Genomic DNA, 18280 nt, shown 5'->3' with positions numbered 1-18280 from the left:
CAATACCAGTGTTTATCGGCGCCGTCTAAGCGCCAAACTTATGCCATGCGAATACTGAAAAGGATATTTTGACCAACGTGTCTAGTCGGCTGAGTCTCGTCTATCTTCTGTGGGTTGCAGGGGTCTGTTATGATCAAGTCTTTGTCTCTGCGGGGGCAGTGGGATTGTAGCTTCAATGTAATCCATGGCTGCTGCAGGGTTTTCGAAGAAGTGAGCATGTCCTCCGTGTTGAATACGCAGTTTCGATGGAAAAATTAAAGCGTATGAGACCTGAAGTTGCTTCTTGACCTGATCGTACGATCTTCTTTGGGCTTGTATTCGGCTGCAAAATCAGGATAGATGTGGACGTTCCCTTCGTATCTGAGGTGGTCCATTTCCCTTGCCAGTCGGAGAGTTGTGTCCCTGTCCCTGTAATTCAATAGCTTGGCAAGCATGGTGCGAGGAGGGGCACCGGGTTTGGGCACTGGGGCTAGCGTGCAGTGGGCTCGTTCAACCAAGAAGTGTTTGGAAAAAGCATTGTCTCCAAATAGGGACTTCAACAATGACGCCACATGTGTCTCCAGGGGCCCTTTGCAGAAAGACTGACACTCCTACAATACGGATATTATTGCGACGGCATCTGGATTCTAGGTCTTTGCATTTTCCACGCATCTTGCTCATCTCGCCTTTCTGCAGGGTGATGTTGCGTGTATTCTGCCCGATGGAGTCCTCGTTATTGCTGATCCTAGCTTCTGCCTCCGTCACTTGCGTGCTTTCCTTCTCGACCCGGGCTTTCAAGGAGCTGATGGTGGCCACAATGTCGTCCAATTTTACATTGACCGACATTAACCCACTCTGTACTGTGGTGAGGAGCTGTTCATATCTAGCGGATTCCGATGTTGCGGTAGGCAGTTCAGTTGGTGTTGTAGGCATTGTGTCTGCGGATTGACTACTTGTGTAGGAGTCCGTTGGTCCTGTTTTCTTTTTCTTTGAGACCACTCCTTTTGGCATCGCCGGTGTGCGTCAGGCGTAGGTGTCGGACAACCCGCCAATAGCCAGTGTGTAAAGGTTCCAGGCTGAGACACCAAGTATGACGGTTTAATGGATCACCCTGAGTTCCAACCTGCACCGTGGGTGTGGATCGGGGTGTTCCTGTTCTACAGTTTTCTACCTGGGCCTAGGTCTGTGTGTGGATGGAGCAATGTTTTAAATTGGGGGAACACAATGCAAATCAGGTGCATCGGATCGCAGTGTGCTAGGTGTAGGCCGGGTCTGCACTTTCCTCAGCTGTATGTAGGATATGTAGAATGGACTATTGCGTTTCAGGACGTATACCGCAACTGCAGTGATCACTTCAGGTACTGCAATATCATTTTGATGGGCTGTACTCTCCCACGTACCAACAGTTATGACTTTGTCTGACATAGTTATATTTCAAAGAGTCTTGTCTCATGTGCTGTTCTAAATGCAGTTTGTAGCGCAAGGGATCTTTTACCTGTTGCTTTAATGTTCAGGTTCAGTGGGGTAACAATCCACCCCACCTCGGTGCGTAGCTCCTCTGTAACACATACCCCGCAGTCGTGTGGAGATCCTGTGGTGCAGCACTATGGTGTGAGACCGTCCAGGTGAGTTAGCTTATAAGATGTTTACTGCTGCACGGGTTTACTCGCCGTGTTGAAGAAGTTGTTGGGTTGCACATTGGACGGCGGCTTCGGAAATGCGTCCTTCAAAGGAGGTCGTGTTAGCACGCTCACCCCAACTCAGTTTGCACAGTGGACCCGTTGATCTCCGGTGTCGCACACGTGGTTCACAGCTATTTGTTTCTTGGCCGTCGGGTACCGGCCCGGGTCAAGCACGTCTCGATTAAGGAGCTGTTGTCTCCCTGTATTCTGCAGCTGTCCTAGTGAAAAGGTGCCTCGGGGCGACGTGTGTTACGGGCCCATGGGCATCAAGCCACGGGCATTTACCTCTGCCGCTCACCTTGTATATGGATATTTCGTCTGGGGCGTCCCGATGCTGCCGTCGGTTCAGTAGTCCCCTGCGCTCCGCTCTCCGGCTTGACGAGTCGGGTCAGTGGGGCTTCACGTTAGTGTCATCCTAGGGTGGCCGCCAAGCCCGGCCCTTATCGGGTGTTTAGCATGCAAGGCAGCCGCACAATGGCTGGGAGGCCGGTCACGCGCCTCCGCTCGAACTGCCGCTGCCCAGGGTTGCAGGGTCGGAGTTACCGGATTATGTGGAGGCGGTGTCCGGGTAATGCAGGAGGGCAGTGTTGCTGCGTTCTTCTGGCGTCCGCATGGAGCCCCGCCTCCAGCTAGGCACACAGCCCGGGGTCTAGATTGGCTTCACCGTGGTGCTGCTCTTCAACCGCCTCTTCCCGCCTGATGCGTCAGAGCTTGCATAGGTGTTTTCTAGGGCAAATCTTGGGGGATTTCATCTGGGTTTTCTCCCAGCAGGGCACAACTCCACCACTATTGTGCGACCCAGACGGCACCGAATGAAGATGTTTAGCGGGCTCAGGATATTAGCATTACATAAACTCAACATTAAGCATCTCTTACCACCTCACCAGGCCCACCTTCAGGCGAACAGGCTGCGCAGCACTGCTTGGCCGACCCTGGACTCCTCCCTGGAATCCCGGTCGACGCAGTAGAATCTTGTGAAGGTGTGCGTCGACCTCCACGTAGCAGCCCTGCAAATGTCCAGCTGGGGTACACCAGACAAGAACGCTGTGGTAGCAGCGATCGCTCTGGTCGAATGGGCTCTCCGACGGCCGTGCAAATGGTCGGTATGCCAACCGGTAACAGTGCAGCCGGAGAACCATCTGGAAATGGAAGCCTTCGAGAGGGCCTTCCCTTGGGTCACAGGTCCAAAGTTCACAAACAGTTGTGATGTCTTCCGGAAACTCTTCGTGCGGTCCACATAGAACTTCAGCGCTCTAGCTACATCCAGCAAGTGCAGAGTCCTCTCGGCCGGCGACGGGAAGAAAACTGATAACACCAAGGGCTCGTTGAGATGGAAGTCCGACGGCACCTTGGGCATGTAGGAGGGGTGCGTCCTCAGCACCACCCTCGTCTTGTGAAAAGTCAAGTATGGAGGCTTGCAGGATAGGGCCTGGATCTCTCCCACTCGTCGTGCGGAGGCGATGGCCACAAGAAATGCTGTTTTCCACGACAAGAACTTCAATGGTGCCGAATGCAGAGGCTCAAAAGGTGCTCCCATCAGCCTGGTCAGCACCACATTGAGCTCCCACGCCGGTGCCGTAGCCTTCACCGGCGGGAATGAACGGAACAGTCCCTTCATAAACTCCTTCACCAGGCGATGGAACCACAGATATGATCGTCCCGTAGTTCTGGTGTAGCGGGAGATTTCCGCTAGATGTATTTTGATGGAGGCATGAGCCAGCCCCGTCTTGGCCAGCGACAGCAGGTACGGCAGCACTTGAGGGGCTGTAATTCACAGAGGGTTAATCTTCTGTGCACGGCACCAGACAGAGAACCTCTTCCATTTGTGTCCGTAGCACTTCAGAGTTGAGGACACCCTGGCCTTTGCAAGCACCTCCTTGCAGTCCGCCGGGATATCGTACTGTCATGATTCCTGCCCCTCATGTCCCCAGCCCTCCAAGATGTCAGGCTGGAGCCAGGCCACGATCACCTACAAGGCCCTCAAGGGCCTCTCCATCCCTCCAAAGACCCACTTGGAGTCAGACTTGGCGCTTGTGGCATAAGACTCACTCACTCCCGTAGGATAACATAGGGGATTGGACTAGTGCATTGATAGGGACAAGATGGATGCCCCCACATATTTCGGTTCCCAGAACTGCATGTGCGGTCTAGTCTTTTGGGTGTGGTTCAGCCCAGAGACACCTGGGATACCCAGAGACAATTTAAGCCACACCCAGGCTGAGAAACATGCTTTGCGTTTTCTGCACCTGCAGCATGACACTCACCGTGTTCGGATCGGTGTCCAGTAGGCCTGCATCTTTCTTCTGCGCTCAGCTCCTGCAAGAACAAGAACACCGTTAGGAACAGCCTTACCTTGCGGCGCTTTTACCCATCATTCATCGCTCCTTCTGTTCTGCGGGCATCTTCGGCGGTGTCATTCCCATCCCGGCACGCTGCTTCCTAAGGAAAAGGGAAAAGAACAGAAAAAAGGCATTAGTGAGCATTCTGCAAATCTTCACTTATTTTTGAAATACTGTACGAGCTTCAAACGCTTACCTGAATCCCAGCCGCTCTGGGGGAACTCTGTCTCCGGAACTTCTCATCCATCTGCAAGAGGGAAAAGACACTCCAGGTTAGCGTGGAAACATCTAGAGGCGCCGCATACCGCGCTTACCCACCGCATTTGTTCTTCATAACCGGCATCCACGCTGAAAACGTTGCGGCACCTGAAAGACACAGAAAAATAACTCAGTTCAATGCAAATACGAAAGGGGTGCATCGCGCTCCCACTCACCTTCAGTGCTACTCATCTCAGCAGCATGCCGCCATCCCCGGACGCCGGCCATCATCTAAGGAAGGAAAGGAACGAAGTTAGAGAACTGTTGAAAAGACTCATTATACTTACCTGTCGGACTCTTGCCAGTGAAGTAACTAGACAGCAACGAGCCCGCATCAATCAACGCGCCCCTGCGCTGAAAGCAGGACGGAGAGCACACTATCCAAGAAAACAAGGTGAGCTGTGGATCAAAGGGAAGAGTTGGACCCCGGAGAAGAAGGGGTTCAAGCACACAGAGACAATAGGGAGTTAAACTCTACCAATCCTGTGTTTCAGGCCCAGTCTCCAGTCGAATAGCCTCTACGGAAGGGTTCGAGGTCGTAAGAGGTCAGAACAGGCTGAGTGACGTCCCCATGGATACCAGGTGAGCGTTACACATACCCTCCAAACTCTAGTGCTGCAGGAGCCAGGCCTGCAAGTTCAGCGACCCCGGGTCGTGATGGACGATGGCGCCTCCTTCTCTGGAGAGAAGATCCGCATCTGTCGACAGTTTGACTGGAGGGGACGCTGACAAGTCCAGAAGGTCCGGGAACCAGATCTGCCTCAGCCACGCCGGTGCGACAAGTATGATCCTGCATCGGCCGGGACCTCTTGAGTTGGTTGATGAGTTGCAGCGGCAACGGTGGGACGCATACAGGAACAGGCTGTCCCAGGGGAATGAGAAAGCATCGTCCATGCTCCTCGGCTGGGGAAACCTGCTGGCGAACCTCTGGCACTTGGAGTTCGTCGCCATCGCGAACAAGTCGATCTGGGGTTTGCCTCATCGTTGGAAGAGTCGATCCACCTGATCCTGACGCAGCTCCCACTCATGGCACGAGCGCAGCTTCCGGCTGAGTGAGTCGGCAATGGTGTTCTTTATTCCTGCCAGATGGAAGGGCACCAGAAACATCCCCTGGGCGACGGCCAAGTGCCACAGATCCTGGGCCTCCTTGGATAGGGCTGGGGATCTGGTGCCTCCCTGCTTCCGGATGTAGAACATCGTGGTGGTGTTGTCGGTGAAGACCCTCACCACCTTGCCCTTGAGGGATGGAAGGAACGACCTGAGGGCCCAGAAAACGGCTCGGAGCTCCAGGATGTTAATGTGGAGTGACCTCTCCCCCGGGAGCCAATGGCCTCTGGCGTGGAGATCTCCGGTGTGCACTCCCCATCCCTCCAGGGAAGCGTCCGTCGTCACTGTCTCCTGATGTGCTGGGGTCTGAAAGTCCGTGCCCGCCGCGAGATGCGCGCTGGTGCCCCACCACTGAATCGCTTGGCGGAAGGCCTCGTTGAGTGGGATCCTGGCTTTGAAGCTGCCAGCCTCTTGTATCCAACGGGCATCGAGGATTTCTTGTAGAGGACCCATCCGTTGCCTGCACAGGCGCACCAGGTAGATGCATGAGGACATCATTCCGAGCAGGGACATGATGGATCTCACCCTGGCCACGTCCATGGCCAGCAGGCGCTGCACCTTGCCCAAGATGGCCTTCGTCCTCTCCTCTAATGGAGAAGCCAATCGCGCCACTTTATCGAGCTTGGCTCCCAGAAACAGTTCCACCTGCGATGGAACCAGGCGGGATTTCAAGTAGTTGATAGAGAATCCCAGATCCGTGAGCAGTTGGACGGTCTTCGCTGTGTGTTCGACGGCAAGTTCTCTTGTCCTTGCACGGATGAGCCAATCGTCCAGGTAGGGGTAAACGTGGATCCCATCAGGTGCAGCCGCGCCGCACTGGTGCAAGGCACTTGGTAAATACCCTGGGCGCCGACTTCAATCCGAATGGCAGGGCCTTGAATTGGTAGTGCCGTCCTTGGGCTACGAATCTGAGAAACCTTCGGTGTCCTTTTAGAATGGGGATGTGGAAGTAGGCATCCTCCAAGCCCAGCGACGATTGGAAGTCACCTTCCTCCAGCTGTCCCAGCACGTGCTGGAGGGTGACCCTCCTGAACTTCTGGGCCTTGATGTACTTGTTTAACCGACGCAGGTCCAGGATGGGGCGCCAACCGCCTGTCTTCTTTCTGACAAGGAAGTGTCTTGAGTATACTCCGGAGCCCCGGAGCCTCTTTGGGACAAGCTCGATGGCACCTTTCTTGAGCATCACCCTTACTTCTAACAGCAGTTGAGGGATGTGATTTTCCTTCCTGGCCACAGGAGGAATACAGGGGCACTTCTTTAGAAATTCGAGAGTGTGCCCATGGGCCAGGGCATCCAGCACCCAATGGTCGGTGGAGATGGACTCCCATGCGCTGACGAACTTCGCCAGCCAGCCTCCCACCGGGTTGCTCAGGTGGGGGCCTGAAGCTACGGCCAGTTCAGTCCTGCTTGGCAGCAGCCTTGCCGCCTTGGCGACGACGAGATCCTCCTGACCTGCCACGTCCTCTGTAGGCCTCCTGTGACGAGGAGCGGGCCGCCTGGCGGTACTTCGAGGAGCCGCCGCCGGAACCTTTGGAGGCACCCTGTCTGCCTCCAGAGTTCCGAAAGGGCAGCCGTCGTTGCTGCAAAACTCCCAAGGCCCGAGCCGTCTCTGTGTCGGTCTTGATGGCCTGAAGTGACTCATCCACTGTCTTTCCAAACAGGTTGTTCCCATCGAAGGGCATGTCCAAAACTCTGGTTTGCACGTCCTGGCGGAAATCTGTTGCCTTGAGCCATCCCCGCTGTCGAAGGCAAACAACATTGCCCAACTGGCGGAACCCGGTGTCAGCGAGGTCAGTGGCCACCGTTATGGGATGGTCCGACGCCACCCCACCTTCCTGCAGAATCTCTAGAGCCTCCGCCCTCTTGTCGTCCGATAGGAAGTCCAGCAGGGGAGCGATCTTGTACCACAGCTCCCTGTCGTAGCGGGCCACAATCGCTAGGGCGTTGCCCGCCTTAATTGTCGTTGCCGCAGACAAGATGACTCGTCATCCCATGGCGTCCAGTTTCTTTCCCTCGCTGTCAGGTGGGGATGTTGAAGTTGAAGCCGTCGCCCCCACCGCTTTCTTCTTGGCCGTCGTGGACGGGTTCTTCAGGAGAGCAAGTCCCTCGTCCCAGATATCGTCAAGCAACGGCACCGCGAGGTCCGTCTTCCTTTTGGCCTTGCGCCGTTGATAGAGAAAACCTTCCTTCTGTTCTTCGGGGCAGAGCTGGAAAAGCTTGGATGCCCTGGCAATCATGGTGAGGAAGGAGCCAATTTCGTCGGGCGGGGAGGCCCGAAGGGGTGGTGATGGAAGGCCCATCCCGTCGTCATCCGTCCCCGTCGTGGCCGTATCTGTTCCCGTGTCATCCCTAGGATCAGGGGAAGGAGATGCAGGCTGAGAGGGCCGCAAGGGCTGGAAAGGCGGGGGGGATGGGTGAACTCTCCTCTGCTTGTTTGGAGGGATTCCCGACGGGCCCGGTTCTGCTGGGTCGTCCGTTGGGGGTAGAGGCAACCTCGTCCTTATCTCCGTGCATAATGTTTGGATTGCCCTCAAAATGGCTACCGAGTTGTCCTGAGCCTCGGGCACTGGTTGCGACGAGCGAGATGGTTGCTCTTACTCCACCGGAGCCTCGTCGGCGCCGTCGGCGCTCTCTTCGTCTGCCTCCTCGGGATTCCTCCTGTGGGACCGGACCTTCTCGAACCTCTTATTGAGGCCCTCCACGTAACGGCCACCGTCCCCCCCCTTTTTGCACCGGGGTCTTCACGGGGGTCTTATCGCTGGGCTGAAAAGAGGATTCCCTCCGAAGTGGCAGGGAAACTCTGGGCCCCGAGGTCGCCTCCACTGGGATAGCCTCCACAGGCTTCGCCAGGGCCGCCACGACTCCCTCGATAGAGGCCTTAGCCGGGTGAATCACGGCCTTCACCACCTTGGGCGCACTTGAGGCTTCACCTGGGGGGAGGGTCACCACCTCGCTCCCCCTCGGCTGATTCCTTCAAGATTGACCGGGGCCTCTCCAGAAGCTTACCCGAGAACTCGGATTTTCTCTTCCCCGAGCCAGAGCGTTGGCTCGTGGTTGATGGCGTCGGTGAAAGTGCGCCCTGCCTGGCAGCCGAGGAGTCCGACCCTTCAGCGCTCCCGGTGCCCGCGGACTCGCAGTGCTTTGCCTTCTGTTGGGCCCTGTCGCCAGGGCGCCCTAACAGGACTTAGAAGACCGCTCGGACTTCTTCTTCTTCTCACCTGCTGGGCCTTTCTCCAGCCAGCTGGCTAGGCGGATTCGACGATCCCTCATAGTCCGTTCCAACAAGTTCTTGCAAAACGCACAGTCCTTCTCCACGTGCGTTTTGTCTTTGTGAAGGCAGTAGAGACATCTCGAATGCTCATCTTCCTTGAAAACATTCTGTAATCCGCATCCAGGGCAGTTCCTGAACAGCTTGGATCCGGGCGTCAAGCTTCCCTTGTCCTGGGCCATGTCACTAGGTAGGCCTCAGATATTCTGGAATCCTCCAAGAAGCGCAACTCGACAAAACTTCGCCCTTAAGGGGCGTAGAAAATTCCAAAACGGGTCCCCGTTGATCGGAAGTAGAAACGGTGGAGCTTGAGGTTCGATTGACCGAAAAAATGAGATGAAACTCTTTGAAAAATCGCAAAACACAGTAAAAGCTCGAAAGCCATAGCACGAGGACTCCCAACACTTGAACGTGCGGTACAAATCTGAGGATGGCTGCCAGGGGAGGGGCTTAGGGAGAGGGCAGTCATTGGCTGGAGGCAGTATGACCCAGAGACCAGTGATTGGTTATTACTAAGAAAGACAGATCAGAAACTGATTTTTTCTTTACCAAGGACAACAGGGAATATTCATGAGCATGTGAATCCATGCCAGACCCCATGCTGGAGAACTAGACATACTGTTCAGCCATGGTACGGTTCAGATCAAAACACCCTATTTTGTTGAATTCTGGCAAAACACCCTTAAGTCAGTAGTAGTTTCTACAGCAATGCTTGCTGAGTGTTTATTGCATTCTACTCTTCCATACAGATCTTTCCTTTATGTTTTGTGTGCCTTGCAACTACTAGTTGGCCAGAAGTTGGGGAGAAATGCATAAAAGTAAGATTTTGATTACATACCGTTTTCCAGCAGCAGATTTCAAATCCATGCGTCAATGAGAGTTCACTTCTGTAGCAGTGCTCCAGAGTTCTAAAGAAAAAAAGAACAGAATACATGTCCACTTTTGCATATATGTCCGTGTAGAGATTAAATTGCAAGGTGCATTTGTGTACACTGATGTCATCCAGTCCATATATCTACATTGACAGTGGCTAGTGTTGCACGGCTCCCAGGATCTGTATAATGGTTACATGGTGGTAACCAGCTGCTTCCAGCTTGTCAGTCGAACAAGAACTGACTCCTGCGTGATCACTGGAAGCACCATGCTGGTGCTACACTGTGTGCAGAAGGCCTCCTGGACTGACCCTGTATTCAGACGGTGCCACTGCTGGGCAACACTGTCCCCACTGTATGAATCTACGGTGTGATCTCGGCAACTGGTGCAACCCCAGCCTGGGTACCCCCAGAGCAGGGGCTGCGGTGAGCTGGGTGCCCCCAGCCACGTGTCCCAATCCGGTGATTCAGAGTCAGCTGGGGTAACCCTGCCGTGCCTGAGCTGCGTGGACGTAGCTCTATGGTCCATGTCTGGTGATCCCGACATCAGCGGTGGCCCGCTCTGGTGATCTGGGAGAGGGCCAATACAGCTGTTGCTACTGAGAGAGAGGGATCCACTGCCAGTGTTTTACACGTCTGCATGCACTTTCAACGTGCAGTTTTTGCCTCGGGCGTAGTCTATTTCTCTATTTCTTTTAATTTTTTTTTTAAATGATGTGGAGAAGGTTCCCCCTGCAAACCACCATCTGAACCCACCTCTGCCACCTTACCCTGCCACCCACCACCCCCCAAATTCCTACCTCAAATGCACAACACACTTGTCTCTTAAAAGCAAAAAGTCAACGAAAAACATTAGAGTCAAAGACTACACGTTTAAAATGCAGACGTGTAAAACACTGGTAGTGAAAACACAGCCAACGAAAGATAGAATGAAGTGGTTGCTAAAAGCAGTTTGTGATCCTCCACTTCTAATACTACAAGGGGCATTAGCAATCTGCCCTATTTTTAGCTAGGCACCCTTGAGTGTACGAGGCATCCTATGCTATCCGGGACTGAGACTGCAGTCTGCTAAAGCAGTCCATCTGTTAGAGGAAAAAGAGACGCAGCTGTCTGTACCCCTACCTGCAGTAACAGCTGCCCGTACATTTTACTACTCACTTTACTGACTCTTGAAACATTCTCCAAGTCACTGGAACAGCTAAGGCCATGACATGTCTCAAAATTACACCCCAAAGATGGTAACCATACACAAACACTGCAAAATACAGGAGACAACAAGCAAGCACTGGTGGCTTTGGAGGGCTTCTTCAGGACTTATGGCTAACGCACTGCTAGCAGACTGAGTGCAGATACTGAATGGTGGCAGTGTTTGAGGTTTCCCTGGTTGTGGGGAAAGGTCGCATGCAGACATTTGCACAAGAATGGATCTCACATCTTTTCACCCAAATGTTGGCTGATCTACAGGATTTCAACACATACTCCATGGCAGTCCAGGGAACCATTTGGTTGAAAAACTGCCCAGGGCCGAGTCCATGCAGTGTTTTATAAAACATCAAACTATCTTAAACTGAATATAGAATCCCTCAGATATCAAGCAGAAAATGCTGTCCATTCAATTACAAGTAATGATGCAAAAACACTGACCTGGGTATCCCGCTCTGTCAAATGACCTTTGTAGCACTTTGCAGTCTTTATTCACATCAACGACCCAGCGCTCCCTCCGCATCCACTCTCTCTCTCGACCGTCTTCACCTCAATCAGTTGAGCCTTTCATTCCACATTCTAATCACAACACTCCAAACTCCATACCCACCACGCATACCGCAGGAAGCGCTGGTATAAACAAGAACATAACACACCTCCCTTTTCCAACCTAACAACACAAAGAAACTTGAAAGAAAAAACCTTAATGACTAAGAATGTGAACATTTACAATAAACTGACAACCAAAAACAAAAACAAAAAATCTAAAATGTTCAGTTCATGATGTAGTCAGTTCATGATGTAGTCTTTTGACCACGCTTGGGGTTTCCTGACCTTACTCCTCGAGATACCCATCGTCTTGTCCACATTATTCTCCCCCACTCTTCTGGAATAACTGCCATGCTCTCCTCTCCTCCAACTTCCTTCCATTCCACACTCTTCCTCAAACAACTCAATGCCATTCCGCTTTACTCCTTCCCCTTCCTCAACAGCCACGGTCGCTCCTTGCCATCTCCATCTACTCACTCGGATCTAGATTCCATATGGAACCATCTTGAACCCTAATGGCATTTTTGAACACCTCCTTGACAGGCTTGGTGTACATAGACTCCTCTTTTCCCACCATTCTCCCCTTTCTTATTCTGACAAGATCACGGGCGCCACTTCCGCTCTAAATGAACACTCAGTCCTCTTATAATCCAAACCTCCACCGCTACCAATTTTTGGTCTCCTACGATTCACCCATACCGGAATGAACACAGTATTGGGTTCCCTGCCTCTCATCAACTCAAACAGCGATTTACCTGTATCAACCCTAACCGAAGTCCTGCAACTCCATAACTTCTCCTCTACAGCCTTCTCAACCGACGTATTATTGCTCAAGGCTTGCTCCACTGTTTCCACAATCACCCTGTTGCATCTCTCCACTAACCCATTGGTTTGGGGTGATAATTGCCAGAAAATCTCCACTCGACACCTACCTATCTGGCAAATTCCATCATCTCTTTGCTTCTGAACTGCACACCATTGTCGCTAATAATCACCTTGGGATATCCCTCCCTTCTGAACACATGTTGCATGAATCTATTAACCTCATGGGTGTCAACTTTATTTACCATTTTAATCTCCATCGACCTAGAGCAATAATCTACCATAGCTATAAAAAATGTCCTTCCACTCGCCAAATTATCATAAAGACCCAATATGTCAATTTTAATCTGCTCCCTTGGCTGTTCTGGATTATGCATAGTAATGGGCACCATTTTCAACACTTTGCAACTTTTGTCAGAATTCTGGCAAGGCCAACAACACCACAAGAACCTCTCTACCAAATTGCGTTTGGTACCAGTGGAACCCGGATGACCGTGATGAGCTCTCTCCATTAACCATTCCCTAAAACTCTGGGGCGGTATCAACGTGTCTCCCCTCAGTAATAACTCATCCTCCATAGAGCACTCATCCTTAACTTTCCAAAACGGAAGACAATCTTCATCTACTAGCCTCTTATATGGCCAACCTTTTCTAGTATACTCCATAAGTTTGCACAAGACTTCATCCTCTTGTTTCTCCTGAATCCACTTTTCCCTAGAAATAACTTCCAAAACCACAGCAACAACTCCCACATCATCAACCTACTCTGCCTCCTCCACATTGAGAGGCAATCTTGAAAGAAAATCGGCAACCTGATTCTTCTTCCCAGGCACATATTTCAATTCTAAGTGATAGTTTTGCAATTTCAAACTTAACCTAGCTGTTCTGGGGGATGGCCTACACATTCCTCGCACCGACAACACTTACCAACGGCTTATGATCCGTACACAACAAACTTACTTCCCCACACGTATTTCCTGTAGGATCACCTCATTATTGAAACACCTAGAAAAGTGAACAATCCTCTTGCATCAACGCTTTGGTATTATGAAATCTTTGTCATCACTCTCTATGATGTGGTCTAGTAGCTCTGTTGTCAATCGTAGCACTATGAGATCACAGATCTGATTCCATGTTTGTCATCTGACAAACAGGTGTAAATGAAAAATTGCTTTACAACAACGAAGACTCAGTTTATTATCTTTCAGGATTTGGAAGGTGGCAATTTTAAGCATTACTTAACAACAAATGGCCAAATAACTTTATGTCAATTACATTTCAAGCAGCTTCTAACCTTGCTGCCTTTGAAATTATGGTCCACACAGAATACTGACTTTCCGGAGTATCAGGAGGAAGGTTGGTTACTGCATACATAATTTCTTCTTTCTATATAAAAAAGAAAAAGTGCAATTATTAATAACTCATAAATCAAGCAATAGCTGAATGGATGCACGTATAAAGTGGGATAAATCAGAATTGATTAAGATCGCTTATGGTGGGGTAAGCATAAAATGTAGTTGATATATACAGTTATATTCGTAAACTAGGACTTCCTTCATGTTAACAGCCTGAAGGAAAATACATTTGTAGAAGGTTGTATGTACACATGAACAAGCTATCAACCCATATTCCATGGGTTAATGGTTGTGTGCAAATAGGCCCTTGGGAGGGAGGGCTCTCTGACTTCAATCAGCATGTATGAGGCAAAATCTATTATAATAGGACACTTTGAAAGCAGACTGTCGGCCATACTTTAGATAGAATCATGCTACTGTATACTGTCGAAATCACTTAACAAAAGTGCTACACATTTTCTAGTTTCACAAATGTATCTCTTTTGTATGCAGTAACTCCAAAGTAAAGAGCATTCCTTAAAATGTTATTTACTGCACATAGACAAAAGAAAAACATAATGCAACACATACCTTATCTTCTGTGTTGCATGCTAATGGCCTAAATATTTTTTTAGCGATAAAATCGTGAATATTCAAGACAACATTAGGCTGAATAGAAATTCTGACTTAGCCCCCCAACTAGAGGCCTTTATCCTAGCTAATGAAAAACCTAACGATTCAGATATGACACCGATCGATACAGCTCAGTTTAGCTTTAAGCAAGTCTCAGAGGAAGATATTACTGCTTTTTTGTCTGAGCTGAAACCCACCAATGATTTCTTTTTCCCAATTCCTGCCCTAGTCGCTGAACGACTTTCACTGCAACTCACTCCTTTTATGACTAAGCTTGTCAATTTGTCACTTACCCAAGGGTTCGTTCCTGATGCTGTGAAACTTTCGGTTGTTTCACCCCTATTGAAGAAAAGTCTGTTTGGACCCAGAGGACTTCTATAATTATCAGCCAATTGCTGGGCTCCCCTGGCCGGGCAAAATCTTGGAAAAAGTGGTCACTAAACAACTGCAGGACCATGTCGAGGACCATGGCCTCCTTCACCCTCTACAATCCGGCTTTCGTCCCTTACATGGGACAGAGATGGCATTGATGGCGTTGTGGGATGAGATGTTGTAGGCTGGGGATGCAGGTAAACTCTCCCTGCTTGTTATGCTCGACCGGTCTGCCGCGTTTGACACAGTGGACCATGGCATTTTGCTGGACCGTATGCAAAATCTTGTGAAGGTGGACCTTTGTGCGTTACAGTGGTTCAAATCGTTTCTTACCGGTCAGCAATAACATGTCCAGGTTGGCGGCTTTCTTTCAAATATTCTTCTCCAGTGCTGTGGTGTACCACAGGGATCGGCACGCTCTCCACTTCTTTTTAACATCTTCTCCATGCCCTTATAAATATCTTTGAGAAATATCCTCTCAGATTTCATTTGTATGCTGACGACACCCAGCTTTATACCAGGCTTGATGATGTGGAGGAAGCCCATGCCCTGGTTAGCAAGTGTTTGGAAGAAATTGGTACCTGGATAGAAACAATTGGCTACAGCTCAACCCAAAATAAATGGAGGTGATCCTGTTTGGTCCTAAGCATCTCCTTGTAGGAAATAAACGTCCTCCTCCACCCCAGTTTCTGGATACCTGCCATAAGTATTCTTCTAAAGTAAATCATCTCAGCTGTATTTGGCAGAGTGACCTGGCATGCTCTACCCTATGTACCTACTTCTGGTCATGTTGTGGTGGTTAGGGCCTTAGTCAATTCCAATCTAGACTACTGCAATGGACTTTTGGCTGAAGCTCCAGGCAATCAGATCTATCGCCTCCAAAAGGCTCAAAATGCAGGTGTAAGATTAGGCTTTGGTGTAGCCAAAAACACCCATACTACTTCTGGTGTTCGCCGATCACTGCATTGGTTGGCGGCGGACGATCTGATTAAATTTAAAACAGGGTGTTTGGTCTACAAATGCCTGAATGGGCTGGCACCGGCCTACTTGATTAACAAATTGAATCGATACCGACCAACCCGAGCCCTCAGATCTAAAGATCAATTTTGTCTTGTTATTCCGAGGACAAACTACAGATCAAAAGGTGATCGCTGCTTTTCAGTGGCTGGACCCGACTATCGAATAGTCTTCCGTTGAGCCTGAGACATGTAACTTCCCTGCTGCAATTTAGAGCAGGCTTAAAGACTTACCTTTTTAAGTAAGTCTGATGATTGTTCAGCTTTGTTTCAAGTTCTGTGTCATCTGTTCTTTTGATGATTATTTTCTCGCTCCATGAAATATTACCATCTGCGGCAGGATACGATTAAGTTTTTTGTGTGCACGCGCGCGTTACAAATGTCTCAAAATTCACTGTTGTTTCCGGCTTGAGTCTGCCTAGTACTCGTTTCTCCGAAGTGGATGCACAGATTGATGATGTCACTGTCTCCAAGATGCGAAGTAGTTGGGTGCATTGTTTTTGCTTCACAACCGTGGCCCCAGCACCGCTGCCCCTCCGACACGTACTGATTTACCTATTTCAGTGGTCGAAGTGTACGAAAACAAGTAGTGGAAATATTGTTCAAGATGGCCTGCCACCACTCACCACAAAACTCATTGCCACATCCACTCCGACGTGCAATCCAACCGCCCCGCCCCCCGCCCCAAACAAATGCACCTGCTATTTAAGGGAATGTTTGGTGCAGTGCAAGTTTCAACTTCTTCTAACACTTATTTTAAAACAATTTCAGAATGGTTTCTTTTTAAAATAAAGATACAGGAACAGCAAATATTTTTTTTTAAAGTAGAGGAGCACCACTCCCGCCAACTGACCCATTACCAATTACACATTTTCTCTCCACATTAAAAACCAATTGTATGCTTAGCTGATCTGATTCCAGCTTTTATAGAATATTGCCTAATCAATTTGGCTCTTATATAGGCAACATCCTTGTATGTCCTTCACTGACCGAGTCCTCTCTCCTGTAGGAAACATGCTGTAATTTGGTACTTTCAAGGACAGGTCTAGACCCACAGCAGCCATTCAACTACAGGTCTATTGACATTCGTCCCAGGCGTTGAAACTGCTCGACTACTCTGCTGTCAGTCAAGTTAAAGCTTTCCTTCATGACCATACTGCATTTTATAACTTTACATCTGGCCACAGGAATGAGGTAGTCCCCTAGCTCAGTGGGAAGAAGTGCTGAAGGCCAGAAATGAAAGGAAAACTACAGTACGCTATTTCCAAGATCTTTGCAGCCTTCGATACGGTGGACCATGTGGTGCATTTGGACTGCCTTCACCTCGCCCCTGTACACCTTTGTGATTCAGATAATTTTTATCCGATCAAACCAAGCAGGTTTGCTGGAAGTCTCACATCTCTGAACTCTCTCCCATCAATTTGGCTGTCCCATAGGGGTTTCCTCTTTTCCTGCCTCATTTCAACATTTACATCCACCCAGTCTGTTCTCCTGAACAATTTTGACATGCACTACCACTCCTACAGTGATGCGATTCAGCTCTATATAAACATATCTAAATTTCCCTTCCAAGCTTTATCTGTTGGGTCCTGCCCTTATGCCATTTCAAAGCTTCATGGGTGACAAATGGCTTCACCTTTGAAGTGGGAGCATGGAAGACCAGGCTCCCGTCCTTCACCTCTCGCGCTTGGCCTAGAGGGTCACGGCCCAGACACCCGCCGCGAGAAGAGTTTGTCCATTTACCAGACGACCAGGTACCCTGGTACAGGAACATACGGATGTGTCCACCTGCCTGCCCAGCAGCCCGCACTAGCCATGCCGACACCTGCGGCTCGGATCAGCTAGACTAAAAACCACACGTCGTTAGAGATGCCATGACGACCTAGACAACGGGAAGCACATCTGTACAAGTATACACACTTAACATTTCCACACCAATCTACACGAAGAACATACTCAGTGCTCTGACGTAGGCGACAGGCATATTCACGGACGTGCATCTTTATTATTTTTACATAGGCTTTCAGAATGCAGAAACGCAAGACGCATCATGAACTCATCTATAACGCTTGCTCACGCTTCTCTTGAAACCCGTTACCACCATGAGAGGTATAATGGAAACACGATACTGGTCATGGAAATATATGCTACCATAATCTAAAGCACCTATGCACCAAACAGACTACTTAAGCACCAGGCCCGAGTAGGCCTCAAACAAGAGCTCCCGTGGACATTAACAAAGCAAGAGTCAGGTTGCTGATCCTGCAGAAAGAACCCGGTGGAGCAACCAGCCAAGGTCGCAATGTTGCAAACCCACATCCAAGAACAAATCATCAAAGGCACGATGTTGCAACCTCGCACTCCGCGCCTCAACGATAAAGGCACGCCGACAAATTAAACCAGACGCGCAGTAGAAAAAACAATATTAATTGTGCAGAATTCTGCCTCTTTCACGGTCCCTCCCCATGTGACCAAGCCGAACCTGACGAGATGCCAAAACCCAGGAGAGAAAAGGCGTCTGGGTCCCTCACTACGAGACACAGGCCGATACACTTGAAAGGCTAAATGGACATCTGCTACAGTGGGAGCGGTCAGCCTTCCACCTATGAATAAATCCTCACATTGTCTGCACGTACCCATATTGAAACATTGTTGCAAACACAGGTACACCGAGAGCTGGGAACAACGGTGGTCCCAGGCTGGGGAGCTCACGGATGCACCAATCAGAACATGGGGCTCTTATCTCAGACGTCAGTAATACTAGCCAATCCTCAGGAGTCTTCATGTAACAATTCTTATGTATCTAATTGAAGGGACAACCCAGATATACCACCTGACTACACCTT

At 50.0% G+C, this 18280-nt stretch overlaps 1 protein-coding gene across 4 annotated transcripts in view; it reads right to left on the bottom strand.

Moving 5' to 3' along the window:
- Window positions 1-18280, bottom strand: part of C6PH5orf34 (chromosome 6p C5orf34 homolog) — a 676382-nt gene that overhangs the window by 244617 nt on the left and 413485 nt on the right. For all 4 annotated transcript variants that reach the window (XM_069627234.1, XM_069627233.1, XM_069627235.1 and 1 more), the window contains exons 7-8: window positions 13374-13465; window positions 9472-9541 (exon numbers count right to left, since the gene is read on the bottom strand). In XM_069627234.1, the coding sequence (XP_069483335.1) occupies window positions 9472-9541; window positions 13374-13465 (162 nt within the window). The remainder of the gene's footprint in view (window positions 1-9471; window positions 9542-13373; window positions 13466-18280) is intronic.

This window comes from Ambystoma mexicanum, chromosome 6p (genome assembly GCF_040938575.1).
Source record: "Ambystoma mexicanum isolate Mex_15411 chromosome 6p, UKY_AmexF1_1, whole genome shotgun sequence".
Lineage (NCBI taxonomy): Eukaryota > Metazoa > Chordata > Amphibia > Caudata > Ambystomatidae > Ambystoma > Ambystoma mexicanum.
This window is presented reverse-complemented; position numbering and strand designations above follow the sequence as displayed.